Consider the following 19,122-nt stretch of genomic DNA (forward strand, 5'->3'; position numbering starts at 1 on the left):
TCTCCAACTGCCTGGCAGTGATGTTAGTGCCTTGCTTCCTAATCAATCAAGTCCTCTGCATACTTCCTTAAAGGAAAACTCTGTTCATGTTGTTCAGCCCAATGACACAAACTTTCACAGGTGCAAGAAACATTTGTCACCAACGATGATACTGATGTGGGAAGCGAAGGCAAAACTCCATCCTGTTTGGTGTTTCTGAGCCCATTCTGTGGGCAGTTCCTTTTCATAAAACTTACTGTGGGCAACTAGCCACAGACTTTGTAGCTCAGTTTCCAGCTGACATGAATATCTTGATTGTAAATACTATGGGGATATTAAGAACAGGTTATATGTGAGTATAGTAAGGACAGAATTTGTCTTTGCTTGCTCTGCTAATTAGAGAGTGGTCCCTAATCACCATATTCTGTGCCTCAGGTAGTTGCCTGCAGTAGTGGAGGTAGAGGGATTGTTTAGGATGTGCCTACTGCTTAGATCCAAAGTGAAAACAGGAGGCAGGTAACAGAAACCGAATGTCACCCCAGACTAAAGGGTGGAGTATACTTGGAGGCTTAGCCAAAGGTCAAGAAAATAAGCAGCCTCGAGACAAGGAGTAAGAGAGTTGTAGTAAGACAAGGTGGAAGTAAGAACCAGAGCTAAGCAAAAGGATTTTGAGAACAACAGACCAGTTTGGTACATTGAGCACCACCATAGCTGGGATGGTCTGATTTACTCTGATATCAAATATGCATCAATTTGGCTGCTTCTCTGTTTAGGCAGGTTTATCTTTCCCTTAGTTTCCTAGGAAACTGATTAGCTCTGTGCTTTTAACACTGAAGGAGCCAAAGAAACACCAAACAGAGTGCAAATTGGCAGTACAGAATGGAGGGAGAATGGGAGGATGTATCTGGAGGAAGCGTATCACAAGATGGGAACAGCAGCTTTTATACCAGTTTGTATTGTGCAATATGATCACTGTCCATTATACTTCTAATTAGAAAAAAACATTGTCTTGGAGAAATTTGTCAGATAAGTAAAGATTGGGATGAGCAATGTTACTGCTTTCTGAGGGCTTGTGTCCTGTTAGAAGTGCGCTGCTGCAAAATGGCTGTTCCTAGCCTAAGGTTTATGTGCCAGCTGGAACTGCTGATTTCCTTTGAAACTCCTGTTTTTGTAATTATTCATGGCAAAAAAAAAAGTTTCTTCCCATATGAACTTCTGGCTTGCTGAGTTCTGGGGTGAGCCAAGTAGGTTATTTTCTTTGGTGTCTGCATTTTTTCCTAATTACATTGTGCCAGTTGTTGCCACACAAGTTTTTATTTACCTGTGCTTCCAAACTGGTAAGTTCCGTGTTCTGGAAAAGCTCAGCAGCACTTCCTGGGGAGTTTGTCTTGGGACTGCTTTGTATCTATGAGGGAGTAATATTCTTGTGCCAAATACAGCCCTTTATGTAAACTTTTTTTTTCTATAATGTGTTTCTAACACTTTCTAATCTAATTTGGTTTCAGGAAATGGAAAGGTAGTGCTGTGTGTCTGAGCTGCCATGCTTTGCCAGGCAGTAGCTGATGGGTGAACTAGAGCTTTAATTGCTGACGTTCTTCTGTGCAAACTGAGAAACCATGGGTTTGCCTGTCCTAAAAACATAAAAGTTTCCTCTAACAGTCTCCTAAGCAAGCTGTCATTCCTTAATGGTGAACACTTACATCTAATGCAGCCCATGTTATTCTGGGAAATCTTTACAAAGTCTCTGATGTTGGCTGACTCGTGAATCCATGTGGTTGGGCATGGGAAGAGAAACAAGATTCTCTTAGGATGAGATAAGTGGGATCTACCAGCTTAGATCAAAAGTCCTGGTGTCCCCTAGATGTGTTGTCCTGCTGCAGACAACCTCTGTGTGTCACTTTGAACAGTCAAATGCCAGCTCCTCTACAGATGCACGGCCTGGCACAAAACAGGGGGTTGCCCTGCATGTCACCAGCACTAATGGAGATAGAAAAGAAAATTGGAAGTCACGTACCCAAACTTCTGCAAGTGTATGATGAAAGGATCCTAAAAAAGAGAGTAAACTTCATCCCTGCTGTGTCTGTTTTCCAGCAGGAGAAGCTGCAGGGTCACAGTAGTGGGATGATGAGATGGCTCTTGTAGTGGGTAGAAGGAACCCAAGCAGCAGCGGAGGATGTTGCAGCAGCAGGTATGAGACATGCTTTATTATAGCTGTAGTTTTGAGTCCCTTGTCTGTTTTAAATTGATTGCTGGTACTTGACTGACTTGCTCTCCTTGGTGTCCTTGTATTCATTTAGATGCTCTATTACGATGTTGGCAGTGCTGGACATCAGTGATTACTTTTAAGTGCACTCTTTCTGGTATATTGATGATTCATACTATTAGGAGAGGCTTCCTGCCTTTCCATGACTTAGTGAAAGCAATCTATTTCATAATGTCTCCTTACTCTTAGCAGGGCTTGTGCTCTGTTCCCAAAACTCCCACTGTTTTCACTGCGAGCATGACCAGACTGTGAAATAGCTTGGCTCGTCTGGTGAATAATCTGTTAGTCTCTTTTAATAAACTGCAGTTTTATTTATCTTGCTGCTCTTTAGAGCTTTTAATCTCAAAACATTTGAGTGCAGAAACTGTCCAGTAGTGAAATGCAGCCATCTCTCTTGGGGATAGAGTGGGAGGCAGACAGGCAGGCATTTTACTCCACAGTTTAGAGTGAGAGGAATTTTGTTCAAGGACAATGAGGGAAAGCTTAGCTTGTATGCTGAATGACCCTTTGATCTTCCATGTTCATGCTCAGCTGATCAGGACTTTAAATCTAAGCTCTGTCTCCCTCCTACCCATAGCAAACAGCCAGAAATATCATCTCATTTAGGACTTGAGCACTGGACCAGAATGACAGGACTGCAGTGGCAACTGCTCAGCCTTATACATTTCCTATCTGCCTGTCACTTCCTCAGGGGACGCTGACATAAAGCTAAAGAATGGTGGGTAGCAGTTCTGGGATGTGGAGTAGGGTGTACTCTGAGGGTGTACAGAGGGTGCAGAGGGGAAGGGAAGGCCAGGTCTGTTACACAGAAATACTCTCCTACATGCCTGTAAATACTGAAGAACTGGACAGTGCTGTAGTGTTAAAAGGTGACTTTCTGGAACATACTGAATAGGTCGGTCCATAGCCATGAGATGCATTTGATAATTCTGAAGCATTGTGGTGTTTGCTAATCGTGATGAAGTGACTGGCTTTCTGAGGCTCTGAAAACTGAGACTAGTGAGCTGGTGGTGTGGTAGGTCAGCGCTCCTGTGCAAGGGGAGAAGGCTGCAGAAACTGCTGTGGCAGAAGCAATGGAAACGAGCAGGCAGAGTATGATAAGAAGCTGGATCCTTGACCTGCAGCCCTTGAGCAGTTGTAAAAGATTGTGTTACTTCTGCTACTATGCAGCACATCATTAGGAACCTTAATTACGGGGAGATGACTGCATTGCGTAGGCTAGAGTGTAGCCTGCAGGAATGTAGGAGCTTTAATTTTATGCTTACTCCGTGGTGTGTGTCTTACTTGGGGAAGGATACAGAAAGGCCTGTTCTTGTTGCAAATAAACTTGGCTGGCTGATAATGTGCAACTCTGAGCTAGAATAGCTGTAGCCCATTTGATAGGTAACAGCTGGTGCTTTTTTGCCTCTTCCTACATATTAAAGCAAAATGTGGGGTTTTAAACCTTGAGGGAAGCATTTGGTGAAAGCAAAACTTGGACTTGAGACAGAGTGGTGCTTAGCTTAGTTGTGCCGAATGCTTCATTATTTTTTTTTTTCAGTATTCCTTGCTGTATTTATAGCATGAGATATGGTGAGAACAATCAGAGGCACAGCTGTGTGACCTCCTTTATGCTAAAACAAACAGTACAGAGAAGTGAATATTTTTAGTTTGTTCCAGCTGTGGGTATTGGGTTCAAAGTGCAGTGCCTTAAAAAGACAGCGTGTCAGAGAAACTGAAAGGTGAATTTGAATTTCTAGGTTGGAAGGACTGACTCTGAAGGGTTCCTAGAAAAGTTGAGCTACTGGTCTGTCAGTGAAAAAAAGAGTATGGTCAAAACCCCTCTATTTGGCATTCATAACTCTTTTTTCATTGCAATTTTATGTTTTGAACACCTGTACTTTGGTTGTTCCCTCTCCATTTCTTTTTCTTACATTTAATTTCCTGTTTCTATGCTAATAGCTACTATGGACCTTGGGAAGGAAATATTTTCAGGAAGAGTGTCTTTGACTTGAAGAAATGTCTGTATACAGAGTAGCAGCAGGATTTCAAAGATCAGCTAGGTATGGTTTTACCTTGTTGCTGCAGAGCTGGGATAGAAACTGTTAGGAGAACAGACACTTGAGGACCCTTGCTTAGTTTAAAACTTAATTTTAGGTTGTAAGATTAAGTGAACAGAGAAATACTTGAACTGTCTTCTGTTAACTCTCAGAAATGCCCCCTAACGCTACTGCTGTTCTGGAATGTTCCCCTACCCTTAGGACAGTCCCGAGCAGAGATCACAGTGTGACTGGGTTTCCACCTTATCAGAGATCTGGCAGCACTCCTTGCTAGAAGAGATAGGGCTGATTAGTTGTTTGGGTGGCATTTTGTTTGTTTACAAAGATCTAATAACCAAAGCTGTGGTTTCTGTCTCATCTTTGCTTCCATCAGGAGGTATGTTCTGTCTTTTCCTTGCGGTATTGCAATACACGCCACCTCTCCCCCTGCCATGGGGTTCTTCTAGAAGCGAGAAGATGGCACTGTCTAGATTCCCATCTGTTGCCTGATTACATGCAAATAGAAACAGCCGGCCTTGTGAGCAGAGAGATACAGGAAGAAGATGGGGAGTGCTGTGCTGCTGCGATAGCCGCTGGGGGAGACCCAACTGTCAGCTGCTTCCACAACCTCTCCTCTCCAGAGAGGTTGGCACGAAGCCCAGGCCACTCTGCCACCTCATGCTTGTCCCCCTGTTGTTATCTAGCCATGCCACAGCTTCCCAGGCTCCTGGGTTAGATAGATCAGCCCCACCCTTCGCTTGGACAGACGCTTCCTTTCCCTAAACCCACATAACTGAGTCTGTCTGGAGGCAGAATATGGGCCTGGACCCGTAGCAGGTGGAGTCTGCTTGTAGGTTTAGTAGAGTTATAGTGAGTGGAAAGGGTGAAACGTAACAACCTTTATTTGAGGACTAGTTAAGACTAAAAATACGTTTTACGGAGCGAGACCAAGGGGGTAAAAAGCCTGCGTGTTGTGATGTCTTTTCAAGAAATCAAACAACATGGTATAGTTATAATGTTTAAATGGAAGATGTGATCAGAAATGATCCTGGAGGAACAGAAGGTGAGGGGATGGTGAGTGGTGGCCGCTGAGTGCCCTGGGCGGGCGGAAGGAGCTTTTCCTCTGCACCTGCCGGGTGTGAGGCTGCAGGGACAAACGGAGGTGAGGCACCTTGGAGGAACCTCCTCTTGGAAAAGGCTGTGGGAGCAGATTCCCAAATGCTGAGCACTGGGGAAAAAGTGTATCTTTAGTACTTACAGCTTCAACTTTGCCTCCCGCAACATCCTTTGGCACCCCAAATCCTGAGCATTCAGTTTATCCCTCTCCAGAGCTCTGAGTTTGTCATTCCTGAGGCCGTATTCCCCCACCGCCTTCTTTCTGGGCCCAGAAATAGGTCGGTGTTCTCAGGTTTTTATCCCTCTCCTTTTTAAGTAGCACTTGATTCCCGCAGGTGACATGAGATGGCAGATAGTGGAAGGAACAGAAGTTTTCTGGAAACGTGAGCTCAGCAAAGCTGACTCAAGTCAAAGGCACGTGGTGGTGGGGACAGGGACACCAAGACAAGGAACCAAAGGAGAAGGGTCCTCATCCAGCTGCGGCTGGAGCTGCTGTTCACAAGGATCAGGCCCTGCGAGAGGGCTGGGACACGAGTCACATCCTTGGTACAAAAGTCAGAACGTGCAGAGCAAGACCTGATCCTGCCCCGCCTCCCCCAGGGACTGCACCCCTCCAGCTCCATGACCCCCCATCTGCCAGCCGGGCCCCGAGTCTGACAGAACCAGCGTGTGACCAGCACTGAAAAAACACTTCAGCATTTTGATTTCTGTTCTCATTTTTCCAGAGGTGTGTTGGGTTTTTTTTAACTCTTCATTCAGCATGGGAGAGGTTGTGGTGAGTGATCTTGACTTCCAGCTGTCTGAGGGGTGCACAAAATGGGAACTTCACTCTGTGGTAACACTTGTGTTAGAGTTTTCCACAACAGGTTTTTCGAGTTAAAAGGCAAACAACGACTGTGATGTTCACTTTACTTAGAGCAGAGCTCGGGTAAAATGGGGAAAAAAACAGCTAAAAGCTGGTAAAAGCCTCAAACAGCAGGAGGGGGGTGTGGGTGGGGAACCTGCGCTATGATCTTGACTATTTTTAAGCTTTTTGCCTTTTTCTGCCTTTCTTCTTCCTGCGTGTAGCGTAAGCCCCGCTGTGGGGGAAGGGGGGGACGGGGCTGACACCCGGCTCGCCACCTCCTTGGGGGTTGCTGAGGCTTGTTGCTTCCCGCTGCCGCCGTGCCCTGGGGATGAGGCGGGGCGGGAGGGGCGGCTGCTCCGGGACGGCCCCGGTCTCCCTCCCAAGGTGAAAGAGAAACCGGGCCCGCCCACGTGACCCGCCGCCGTCACCGCCGGACGCAGAACACAAACACTGCCGGGCGGCTCTGATTAGTCCACGCGGGGAAGGGGCGGAGCCTTAGAGGAGGTTTGCGATTGGTGGTTTGCAGTACAGTGGGCGTGACGCAGCTGTTCCCTGTTGCGATTGGTTCTGGCGCCGTAACGGGGCGGGAGAGAGGGCGTAGCTCGAGCATCTCTTTCCTCTCGGGTTGGCTCTGGCGCGAGGGGTGACGCCTGTTGAGAGTGGCCGCGTTTCTGATTGGCTACTCTGACAGGGCGTGCGGGGGCGGAGCTCGCGGAGCGCTTTCATTGGCTGCCGTTAGGGAGGGCGGGGCTGTTGGCTGCGGACACCCAATGATCGCCGGGCTCCTCCCGCCGGCACCGCCCCCGCAGCGCTGATAAGCGGCGTTGGCGGCGTGGGGGGGTCAGTGCGGCGGGTGGCGCGGGCCGGGCATGGCGGGGGCCGGCGGCGCGTCCTGCTGCCGCGGCGGGGCGGGGGGGCTCCAGCCGCTCCGCGCCACCGTCCCCTTCCAGCTCCAGCAGCGCCGCGGAGACGGGGGCCGGGCAGGTAACGGTGGGAGGAGGCGGGCACCCCCCGGTGGGAGCCTGCGTGTCCCCTGCGCCCGGGGGCGGCGGACGGGCCCGAGGTGGGCTTCCGAACCGGCCCCGAGAGCCGCTCCGCCGCTTCCCAGCGACCCCTCCCGGCGTGGGGAGGGGAGGCGCGGAGGGGCCGGTCCTGGTGGGGACCGCTCCGCGATGTGCCCCCGCCGGGGAGCGCCTCTTCGCCCCGGGCTCGGCCCCTGCAGCGGGGGGTCCCGCGGAGGCGGTACGGGATTAGCGAAAACTACCGTGTGCTCGGGAGGCTGCTCCGAATGGGTGCGGCGTGGGTGGAGGTGAAAGAGAAGTGAGAGAACCCAGGGCAGAGGCGAGGGGAAAACAAAACGGGGTGGGGGTGGGGGGGCCACGACACCAAAGGCAAGGAGCGAAGGAAAACTTCAAGCCGCGGGACGCGGCCTCGAAACAGCCGAGGCATTTAAAAATGCTGCCCGTGGGCTGTGATCACACACGCGAGGGGTGAGCTTTGATCTCCGGCCCCGTGGGGTCAACAGCTCTGCCTCCTGTGCTGGCCTCCTTGCAGGCGGGACGTGTCACCTCTTGCGGGCTCCCGTGACAATGAGTTGCCTATTTGGACGTGGTTTCACAAAAAACCTGAACCCTGTATTTTATGCAGCTGATCTGGCTTGATAAAGAAGCAATAATTTGATTTGCGCTAATGGCAATTTGTCCCTAATTGCATTACTGAGATTTTTTTCTGACCACTTCAGGAATGCTTATTTAAATATAACTTTTTGGTGACCTAATAATAGTCTTTGGCTTTTCTTTATGTATTACTTTTGGCTGTTCGTGGGACTGCTCTTGGATGTTGGGTCCTTGCTTGGCTGTTCGTTATCTCAAGTATTAAAATAGCAACGAAACACTTTTTGGATTAAATGTAAGATTAAACAGACTTCTGGAACAGAGAGAAATATTTGTCAAGCTTTGGGCCAGCTGATCTTGGTGGCATCTGTTCGGAGTGCTGGTCTCTTGTTTAATGCAGTGGCCACTTAATCTGCTTTGCAGAGGACAGTGCTGCAGCCCATCCTACAATGAGAATTAATGGCCCTTCCTGAAGTGTCCTGCCTTTTGCTAGTTGAGACTTAAAGTCATTCCTGCCACTGGCAGGGTTGGTATTGATCAGAGAAGCTATTAAAAAGCTTTTTGCTCAATTTACACTTGAAACAAGTTAATGAAATAAATTCTTTTTGAGTGCTAGTCTCTCCTTACCTCTCAGCAGTATGCTGAAATCGAGGTGAAGTTGCTGTTAATAGGGCAATTACTCAGTAGCTTCAGATGTTACAAAGAAAATAAAGCAAATCTCAAAGAAAGGAGAGCCAGGCTGCCTGTGATCTCTTGGTTGTGTTGGAGCTCTGTGCTGTACCTACTCCATAGCGTGGTGAATACCATGCAGCTTTCTGAGGGCAAAACGGCTGGTGCTCCTCTGACATGAACCAGAATTGCTGGTCTTCATTTCTTCCTGGCTCTGTGCCTTGCTGTTCAGGCTCTAGGAGCTTGAATTTTTCCTCTTGATCATAGTAATTTCATCTACAGTTTTGGAAGTGTTGAAATTTCCATTGCTCTCTGCCTCATCACTCTTTGTAAGCTTCAATTTGCTCCCTGCATGTGTGGGAGCTGTAGCAGTAAACTGGCAGGGTTTGAGCGAAAACTGGTATCCTGGTGATTCATAATCTAACACTTTTGCTCCTACCTTTTGGGAGCTCAGCATGGAAATCCATTGCTTTATCACATCTTTCCCCATTTGACTCTGCTGGCTTTCTGAATTGCTCTCAGGCTGCACCGCGGCTGGGGATCTCTGGGGGTCTGGCTCGGGGGTATAGAAGAAGAGGTGCGGGGTGATCTGGGGTCTGATCCTGCAGCTGCTCTGATAATAGAGGATCCCATTGAGATGAGGAGCAGCTGCTGAGTCTCTCAAAGGGCTTCTGTTATAAAAGGAAGAGCTGGAGCTGGGGGATGCCAGGAAGGAGGCCTAAGAATATTTTAAAAGGACTTGACTTGCTGTTTAGAAACCCAAGATGTTAGGGCTTTAGTGATGAATCTGATATGTGTCATTGGGGTCAATTTTTTTTTTTTTTATTCCTTATCTCTTCAGTGATGTGGCTTTTGGTGATGAAGCAGGTAGTGTGTTAGTGTTTGATCCTCTTTAGGTGCAGGCCAGACCCATCCCTGTGGCATCCGTTTATGCCAGGGTAGGTGGCTCGGAGGCGGCTGCTGGGGTAGAGCTCTGCAGGTGCTGTAACACTGGCAAGGTTACACGTTCTCTGGGGTGGGATGAGCTTTGTGGAGAACTTTGAAGTTTAAATCGGTTAACGGCAATGCTCGTGCTGTTTGTGGCCTCAGTTGTTTCCTCCAAAGCCCTCACAGAAGCAAGTGCTGGTTGGAGAGTTTCCGTGCTTGCATCCAGACTTCAGCCTCCGTGAGACGCACGCCTTCGCACTTGTGAATCCACTGCCTGGGTGTAACCCCGTTCCTCATCAAGCTTTGCAGGTCTGAAACCTGATTTTCTCAAGCAAGACACAGAGAAGTCTTTATTCCTCTTTTTTTTCAGTATGACACTAGAAAAAATAGGATTATTTAAACTGCAGCTCAGATTTTAATTTGTGGACCCGTTGGTGAACATAGCATTTTGGGAACAAGACCAGTACTTACCCAGTAGGCTTAGTCATCTAAACTGGTTCATGCACAGAGAGGGAGAAGATGGAACATGATGGAAAAGCAAAGTCGTGTCATGTTACTAGTTGAGCAGACTCCTTCAGTGCACCCCTTACTAAATGTGTAGGGGGGGTAAGATGGGATGAAGAGCTGCACCGGGAGCTTATGAGCTGCTTTTCTGTGTAGTGTTGGATTAGATTTCTTGGGAGGGGAAAGGAAAACTGTCGGTGTACCTTCTGAACACCAGTGACAGCGTGGTGTAAGAGAGGAACAACAGCGGGGTGCAGGTCCTCACCTCTAAACCTATAGGATTGATTGGGGGGTTTCATGAATGGCTTTGACAAGACCTGTGTCTTTTACTTAATGTATTTCACATTAACCCTCCAGGAAGCCAGAGCTTTGCTCATAGTCTCTCTTCACCAGAATTCAGAGAAATTCACCAGTTTTCCCACCACCACCCCTACAACCCCAGAATTATGTGGTGCCTTTTAGCTTTTCAGGAAGTTACTGTTGGCTGAGCTGACTCATCTAGATGGGATTTTGTTGCTTGCCTGCTGAACTTGCCTGTTTTTGAGATGTCCAGTTGTTTTTGCTGTGTGGATCCTGCTAGAGAGACTAAGTGAGCAGACTGCCAAATATCTTTATTTGGTATCTGAATTAAACCCGTGCCTGGTGTATATTATAGAGGCAAACGAGTGGGACACTATTCATAGGCAATACTGAGTGTATGTTTAGCAAAAAGAAAATGTTTCTTTAGGAATAAAAATGTATGTTTACCACTTGAAAGTGCTGTGGGATTGCTGCCTACATAGTAGTGATACAACAGAGCTGTTAACATCTTTCTCTGCTTCTTTCCTTTGCTGCAGGCATCGTGGATGAGTGTGGGGGTCTCCTCCCCCCTCCCTCCATTTTACTGGTTGAATAGCTGAGTGCTTCAGGCCTTACTGTGTTTGCTTTAGCAGTTGGTATCTGATGGGGTTTTGTGTCCTGAGGGATGGGTATAAAGGCTTTTGTAACCAAAATAGTGGTCCAGATGTTTGTGGTGTCTGCTCTTGAGTTTTCTTTTATGCTGTTTAACACCTGTAGTTTTTCAGGGGGTGCTTAAGCAAATGAACATGGGACACACAGGTTCATAATGTTTATATTCTGTATCCAACTTGAAAAAGTCCATCTTAGAGAAGGGGTATCTCAGTAGAAGGAGCAGCTCTTTTGGTATTAATTCTCTGAAAGAGAAAGAAGAACCCTCAAGCAGGGATGCAGAGTGCTGTCATGGGAAAACTGCTGCTGCACCGTGCAAACAGCTGCTTCGACAAGCTTTGCATTTCCAAATTTTGGGATTCATCACTATGGAGTAATTCTGCCTTTGCCGTTAGGGTTTTGCTGTGGGTAGGCAGGCTGATAGAATTAAAGGGTTAAGCACAGGTAGGGAGCTGTAATGGGGAAAAATAGTCATGTTGGGACTGGTTGAGGGATGGGAAAATCTTGAAGATGTCCTGCTGTTGCACTAGCCAGGAAGAATCCTGCCTCTGTCCTATGGAATCAAATCAGTCTTTGTGCAAAACACAGCTGAATACAATATGTGGCTCAGGTTTGGAGGCAAAGCATTGCAGGTGGCTTTGTTTAATGTAGAACGAGTTTCTCACACAGTAATTGGAGCCCATTCATGGTATTGCAGTCCTCAGCTGATACAGATCATACCTTCAATCTAAACTTGCTGCTCCCAGTTTGTTAGCCTCTGGATACGGGTGTGGGAAAGGGGAAACAAAGGACACATCTATAACTAATCTTGACTTGTGTTGACATTCTGTGGGTGAAACAAGTTTTTCCCTGCTTTAAAATGCTGGAGATGACATTTAAAAACAAATTTGCAGGGGGAAGGGATGAGACTGTGCAGTCAGTTTGATCTGTCCCCTCTATAGCAGAATGCTCCAGAGGAACTAGGAAGCTCTCAGGTCATTTACCCTGGATGGATTTTTATTTGTTAATCTTTCAGCTGAGGCTTATCTAACACAATTGCATGGACCACAGCAAAGTTTTCAACATTTGTTGGGTGAGTAGAGAACTGATGGAACCTGGGCACCTATTTGTGCAGAGAAGCAGCAGTTCTGTTCCAGGTGTGGTGAACGTTTTACTGTCTGTGTGGTGCAAAAGAAAAAACAAGTACTTTCCCTAACCCTGTGAGAGAAATAATGTCGAGCACCAAAGTGCAGTGAGTTCTCTTTATGCAAAGCTGGGATGTTGAAATACAGCGTAAATGGCAGCGTTGACTACACCGCGCTGGTCTGGGCACTTCCCTCGTGGCTCCTGCAGTTTAAGATGACAATACTGATTTAGTGGGATTCACAGTTGTACAAGAAAGGTCTCCACGGAAGACCAGTAGTGTTGAGCCTGTAAAAATATTCCTTCTTGGGATTGATATTAAACAGGTCTTTTTGCATTAAGCTTGTGGTGCTGCCATTCAAACCCCCTGATAATGCAGGGTTGACTGTAAAGGAAATGAGGAAGGTTGTGTGGTTAGCCCGTTCTTTGAAAATAATGGGAGATAATTGTTTCCATGCTTGCCTGGAACCTGCTGCATGACTCTGGGCAAGCTGCTTCTCCTCCTCGTGCCTCAGTTTCTCATCGTTTGTGTGCCATCCTTTCAGGCTGGAAGCATTCAGGAACAGGAATTACGGAGTTTGTACGGTTCCTGGCATGCTTGAGCCTGAGGCTGCTCTGTGCAAGTGCTGTATGCATAATGCTGTTGTGCTTACACTGTTTAGGCTGGCTGTAACACTGAGCTAATACTAGCTTTGGTATCCTGCTTCCCAGTTAGAAAAGGCACTGACAAGGTAATCAGAAGGTATATCAGATGTTGTGATTTATTATTTTTCTCCTTGCTGACAAGTTGTTTCGGTAGCTTCCTGTTGGGCCCTCCAGGCAGATGGTTTAACTGCAAGTAGCCATAAAGATGACTGTGAGTATGGGAGGAGGGCTTGTCAAAGTGTTGATGTGATTTATGTAGTTACATGTATATAAAGGAGAGGAAACCTTCTTTTTCCTTGTTTTCCACCTTGTTTGTAACTGTAGAAATATCAAGGATGTCTTACTCTGTTTGCATTTTACTTTGTTTTATCTGTACTGGAAGATTTCCAAAGGCTTGAGAATCAAAGGTTTCTCATCTTGAGAGTGAGAGCCCTGCCTTTTGCAGTAATCTCGATTCCTAGATGCTTATCAGGAATTGACTTAAGTAAAGTTAACAAAAAGGGGGGGAAAAAAACCCAAACCCACAGTTCTATTTTCATTGCTTGAGTTTCACGGTTCTGATACGGGTGACTTGGATGATGCTGGTAGCTCCTTAGTCATCTGTGTTCTCCAGAATCAGAGTGAACAAGTCCTAAAGATCTAATGTTTGAACAAGTTTTTGCTTGTTTCTAAGCCTCTTATTGTTTGTGAGAGGCTGCCTGCCCATCTGGTTTTTTTCCTAGTTCTTACTTAAATTTCAGAGCGTAAAGCCAGTCCAGAAGCACTCCCGGCCTGCATCAGTGGGTAAGAGATGGGCTTGTTGAAGATCCCACCAAAGTGGTGCCTTGCATCAGGCTGGATCTAGGAAATGTGCACTTCAGCCAAAGACTTTGAGGATGTTGAAATTCTTCAGATTGTTTTATCATTTGAAAAACAAACTTTGCAAGAATTAAGTTAAAGGTGAAGAGTTCAGCTCTTTCTCCATCAACTGGGTGTTCAGCTTCAGGCCTTGAGCTGTATTGGAGGGAGTTGCTGTTTAACAATGTCTGAATCCAGGGAAAGAAAAAAAAAAAAAAAGACAGCTTGAACTGCTAGTGTCCGCTATTAATTTCCTTCAATGATATCTGCAGATGCTGTGTCCTTTGGGCAGCTCTCTCCAGCTGTACTCTTAACGCAGCTTGTAACCAGGGGAGTGATTACAAAGCCTGGAATTTCTTCCCTTGTGTTCCCGGGCCAGTTGTGAAGCCCTCGGGGCCGATTCAGCGAAGCCTGCGGGGCAAGTCGCTGCTGCCTTGGATCAGATGGGAATCCAACTCCCCAGCCTGGTGTAGGATCCTTTTTGCCCTTGTATTTTTGCTTTCCTGATGCCCCCACCTCGCTGGGTTGTTTGCTTCTGTGTCAGTGAAACAGAGAAAGGTTCTTGAGGGGTTTCGTAGAGCCCTGTGCTCTGGGAACAGCAGGTACTTTTTTTTGGGTGTCTCGGGCTGTGTGCGTACAGTTTGAGCAAGAGTCATGAGGGACAGTGTGGTTTAACCACAGCTTCTGCCTCTTCACCGGAAGGTGCAATGGATTTCACTGCTCTGAGGGGTTTGCGTTTCTGTATTAATGTTTACTGAAATGAGCAAAGAGCGATGAAATCCCATCCTGGCATGGGTGTGAATTTCCCTTCAGTTGTAAATCTTCTTTAAAGGCAAAGTATTATAATTGTAAAATACTGAGAGATGTAGAATACCTCCTTTGCAGAGACTTGAGGTGAAAAGACTTGGTGCCAGGAGTTACTGCTGTGGACACGTTAACTCTCTTGCAGGACCAGCTGAGGGTGGTGTGTGTCATTACCTTTTAATCTGCCTATAAATTCCAGGTTCATTCTCCTCTTGGAAGCTCCTTAACATTCAAATTGTTCTTTTTCTCTACCTGTACATATCAATTGCAACTGGTTGTCTTACTGCATTCTTCTTCCCTGTTGCATTGCTACAGAACATAACTGTCCTTTCTCTTGCTTTTGGGATAAAGTGAGATTTTTCTTTTCCTAGAAGATGCAGACTATGTCCAGCCTTCAGAGTTACTCTGCTGCTTGTCCTGTACTGGAGATTTTTCTCTACATCCCTGCTTGGCTTCATTTTCTGGTGGGGTTTTTGTGAAGACCCCTCCGATGGTGTGGATTTATAGCCTCGCTTGTCTTCTGGTACCTTCAGTAAGCATGTTCTGGCAGGCTTTTCTGGATCTCCTACTCTGTTTCTGGTTAAAGCTTGAGATCTTCCCCTTGTCTCCTCCACTTAAAAAGACCTGTCTGTAGATGTCTTTGTGGAGAGGATATTCTTCTCTCCAGCTTCTATGAACTTTCATCCCAGCACCTCTCCTGCTTTTGATCCTGTCTCGGTAGCTAGCTCTGACCATGCTGTGAATTCCTGTGAAATGCTTCTATTTTCTACCACGTTTGCAGATTTCTGTAGTGTACTAAACACGGGATTTTAAATTTCATTAAGAACAAGTAAAACTGCCTGTTCATCTCCTTTCAGGCTTTCTGGGATTCCCAAAGCAAAAGCATTTATTCCTTGCATAATCCTGCATTGCTTTCAGATTGTGTGATAGATTAAGGTCCTCTCCGGGAGTGCTTTTGCAGAAGCAGCATGCAGTAGCAGTGCTTTGGTGTGCCAGGAGGAAGTGCCTGGGCTGACTGCGATGGTTTCTTAAATCTTCACATTTTTTCTGAACGCAGAGAGAGTGCAGTAAAGGCCCAATGCTGGGAAAAGGCAATTCTTTCCCTATAAAGGTTTTTAGTCTTTGCTATGTTAAAGATGGGGACTGTTAAAAAAAATAACTGCTTCTGTTGCATTTCTTAAGTGCAGCAGTCAGGACACACAATTTCCTTTACCTGCTTCACCTGGGGGAAAAATAATTAAATAAAAACTGAGGATATATTTCTGAAGCTTGCTTGCTGCTGAGAATTTTTTGTCTTACTTGGTGACAACCTGTAGGTAACTTGAGTTCACCATGCTGAAACTGCAGAGAAATTGAAATGAGATTTAGATGGGTTATAACGTTGAAGGTTCAGTTTTGATCTTTATTTCACTAACACTTCTGTTGCTTGTCACTGCGCTTGGAAATGCCTGGTTAATGTGGGTTTGGTCCTCAGAGGAGATACGTTTTCTGATCAAGCACCATCTTGCAGAGTGAGGTTAGCTGAGGTGCGATTCCCTGACGTGATTTGTGGATCACTGTCCTTAACATCCTCTGGAGGTCCTGCGCATGTCTCTTGCCCAGTCGCATTTGAAGACAAGAAGGGAGGACACTGGGTTTCTTGCTGTGCACCAGCCTCACCTCCTGCTCTGTCAGACTGGAGCCAGCGAGCTTGGGGTGATGCTGTGGCCAACCCTACACCAAAACTGTTGGTGAGAGCTGTAACTTGTTAAGCGGTGCAGTCCTTAAGGTGAACATAAAGTGCTCTTCTAGTGCTCTGGCATGGTGGGATAGCTAATTTCCTTTCTGCTGTAGGAGCTGCTGCCCTGGTAGCCACCATAGCAATGCCAACCTTGTGTCCCTTCTGCTTGTGCCACCTGAACTGTGTCTGAGTAGCTGTTGTGCAAAAAAAAAAAAAGTTTCATGTAGAGATTTCCCAGCTAGATTGTCTAGGAAAATGTTAAAGATCAAGGAAGCGGTGGTGGGGTGCAGTAGGGGACACTGATACACATCCAGCAGCCTGGTTTGGTGTGAATATTTTGTCTGAAAGAGATGTTTGTGCCACAGGGTCCTGCTGTGGTTTGACAGGCCCCTGAGAAATTAAATTTAGGCATTTATGTTATCTTACTGCCTCCATCCCCCAATTTGGGAGCATCATCTGAATAAGATGATGTGTTGTGAAGAGCATTAAAAGGTGTAGATGGGGGAAGCTGATACTGAATTTAAATAATTAGCAGTAATTTCTTTTACACTGGGATGGAAGATACTTGCGTAAGTTATTGACAGAGTTGCTTGTGTTCCATCTCAGCTAAACTCTTCTGGCAAATTCTCTCTTGAAAGCTTGCAACTCTTGTTTGAGCCAAAAAACTGAAAACTGCATCCAAAGCCATTAGGTACGGCCTGATACTGGAGAATGAGGGGAAAGCTTCCCTGCGTGGTGGAGCTTCGGACAGCCCGTCATTCCATGGTTAACTTGAAAGCTGATTATATTTAAACACGGACTGTTATTTTATGTTTCATCGCTTTAAGACAGACCTTTGCAGGGGCATATTCCAAAAATGTCAGGGTCTGAACAGCATGTCCCTAAATTTCTAAACATTCTTCTGATATTAAAGGGTCAGTTTCCCCGAGGTGAAATCTGGAGAGGGAAGGAAGAAAATTTTACAACTCTAAAGAAGATAGTAATGGGAACTTTATTTTTTTGCTTGCCACCGTTTTTTGATGCAGCTGTAAGTATTCTTTATTAAAAAGCAATCCTGGACATTTTTAAAATCTTACTGAAGACTTCTATTTTCTCTTTTTAGACGCAGAGATTGGCTGGCCTAGGGACACTGTTTAGGAAGCTCTGAGCTCAATGATGTTGATGCGGTTGGGAAAGACTAGGGACACTGCAAATCTAGAACTCCAGGACTGAAAAGTTTCTACTTTTCAACACATGCATTGCACCAGTCTCTTAACTTGTGGCTGCATGAAAGCCTCATGCAGCAATTGGAGGCAGCCAAATGGCTCCTGGAGATACGGTGACGGTTCTGTTATCTGCAGCAGCTTTACTGTCACATGAAAAGTAAAAGCGCCACAACCTGACACTTCTCAGCTGTGGAGCTGGCTTGGACCAACTCCAGAGCTGGTGGCCAGGTGGCAGCTGTGCAGGCTCGGTGCGGAGGGATGATAATAGCACGGAGCTGTAAACAGGACGCTCCACCCTGCCGCGGCGCCTCTCCCGCGCCCTCCTTGTGCCCCAAACGCCGTGCTGCGCACGCAGCCTTTGCACCCTGAGGAAGGGCAGCCTGCTTCCCTGCCCCGCGTCTCCCAGCTGCCCCCTGCCCTTCGGGCTTCTCAGTGCTGCTCAACGACAAACTGAGTTGTTTGGTAGCAGAGTTGTACTTTGTGAAGAGGAACGACAGTTGTTGCTGTTCGTACATTAATAGCTTTAGGTGTTTGTCAGCCATCGTCCACAATTGATGCAGTGGTCGCTGCAGGACGCCAGGGCTCCTCTGCTCTCGGTCGTGTCTGTTCTCCAGGTCCTCTCAGGCTGGTTTTGCTGTCGCCCTGTTGAAGGTTTGGAGTACGAAGGTGACCCCGGTCGCTCTGGATGCGATGGTTATATCAAAGGGGGCCTCTTGGAGAGCTCTGGGGGGGACGTGTGCTGTCAAAGCAGTGTGGGAGAGGCGCTGCCCTCTTGCAGTAGCGTTCTGTTCTTCTGCAGCAGCCTAGCTGGGCAGAGCAGCGTGAGAGGAAGAGACAGCTGAAGTCATACATAATGGAGATGCAAGTAACACAGCCTGTGGGGGCAATGAGGCACTGAAGAGGAAGCTGCAAATACTGACGAGTTACTAAATTAAAGTTAGTGGTAGCTGTCTTACTGTTAACTGTTGGGAGCAGGGAGTGTGCCTTGAAATGCCAGCTGGACCCAACACAATAAGCCTTTAATCCAGTGTGGACCTTACGAGGTGTGGCTGTCATGCAAGGACTAATGCTTCTCTTGCCCTCCCACATGGCTTTTTGTTCCTACACTTTTTCTCACCTAGAACTGGAATTCCACTGCTCAAATGGTATTTTAGCTGATAAAAAGATGTATTTAACAGGCCATGTCCCTGGAACAGTCTCAGCAGTGGGTGCCGCAGCACCTTTGTATACAGAGGTATTTGGCAAACACACCATAGCGCTTAACAGTTTTAATGCTGGGTTTAGTGTGGTTAACTCGCTACCTGCCTGCCATGCCCTCATTTTGGGGAGGAAAGAGAACATCTGTACACAAAGCACCTGGAGCATTGTGCTGTGCGTGGCCTTAATACCTTGCCAGGAGGCCACGGGGCCGGTTCTAATGTGCGTGGTAATTTGCATGTCTAATCAAAACGAAATGCAAACAAACCTTCCTGCTGGCTTGAACTTGCCTCTTTCTTGCTACCTTTTTGGTTTTGGCGATAACACCTTTTTTTTTCCAGCTGCAAGGGTGACGACAGGGCTGCAGAAGAGGGCAGGTGCGCTGCCTGCCCGTGGGCCACGCGTTAATCACTCGTTTGGAGCTGGCCGGGGTGCGATGGAGGGGAAGGCACAGCAAAACGCATGCTGTGCGTCTCCCCTTGCCGTAGCCTGCCAAGAGAGACACTTGGCTCTCCCTCCTTGCGACGGGATTGCGCTGGGGTGCATCACTGCTGACACACAAACTTAAACTCATAATGTTTACAAACCTTTTCTGCTAATGATGTTTCTAGCTACTGTTATGAAAGTAACATCTGAACAGGCGCTGTGGCCATCTCAGGGAAGCTGGGCAGACCCAGAGCTCCTGGACCTGAGCTTGGGCCCTGCCAC

General features: G+C 47.0%; 1 protein-coding gene across 16 annotated transcripts in view; it reads left to right on the forward strand.

Annotated features, from left to right (window-relative positions):
• Nucleotides 1-19,122, forward strand: part of FAM117A (family with sequence similarity 117 member A) — a 34,515-nt gene that overhangs the window by 5,262 nt on the left and 10,131 nt on the right. For 4 of the 16 annotated variants that reach the window (XM_074892347.1, XM_074892348.1, XM_074892349.1 and 1 more), the window contains exon 1: nt 7,214-18,881. The exons of 1 other annotated variant lie outside the window; for it this stretch is intronic. In XM_074892347.1, the coding sequence (XP_074748448.1) occupies nt 18,272-18,881 (610 nt within the window). In that variant the 5' untranslated portion in view covers nt 7,214-18,271. 11 more of the 16 variants (XM_074892360.1, XM_074892362.1, XM_074892358.1 and 8 more) reach the window with 10 other exon arrangements.

The sequence above is a fragment of the Strix uralensis genome, chromosome 22 (assembly GCF_047716275.1).
Source record: "Strix uralensis isolate ZFMK-TIS-50842 chromosome 22, bStrUra1, whole genome shotgun sequence".
NCBI lineage: Eukaryota > Metazoa > Chordata > Aves > Strigiformes > Strigidae > Strix > Strix uralensis.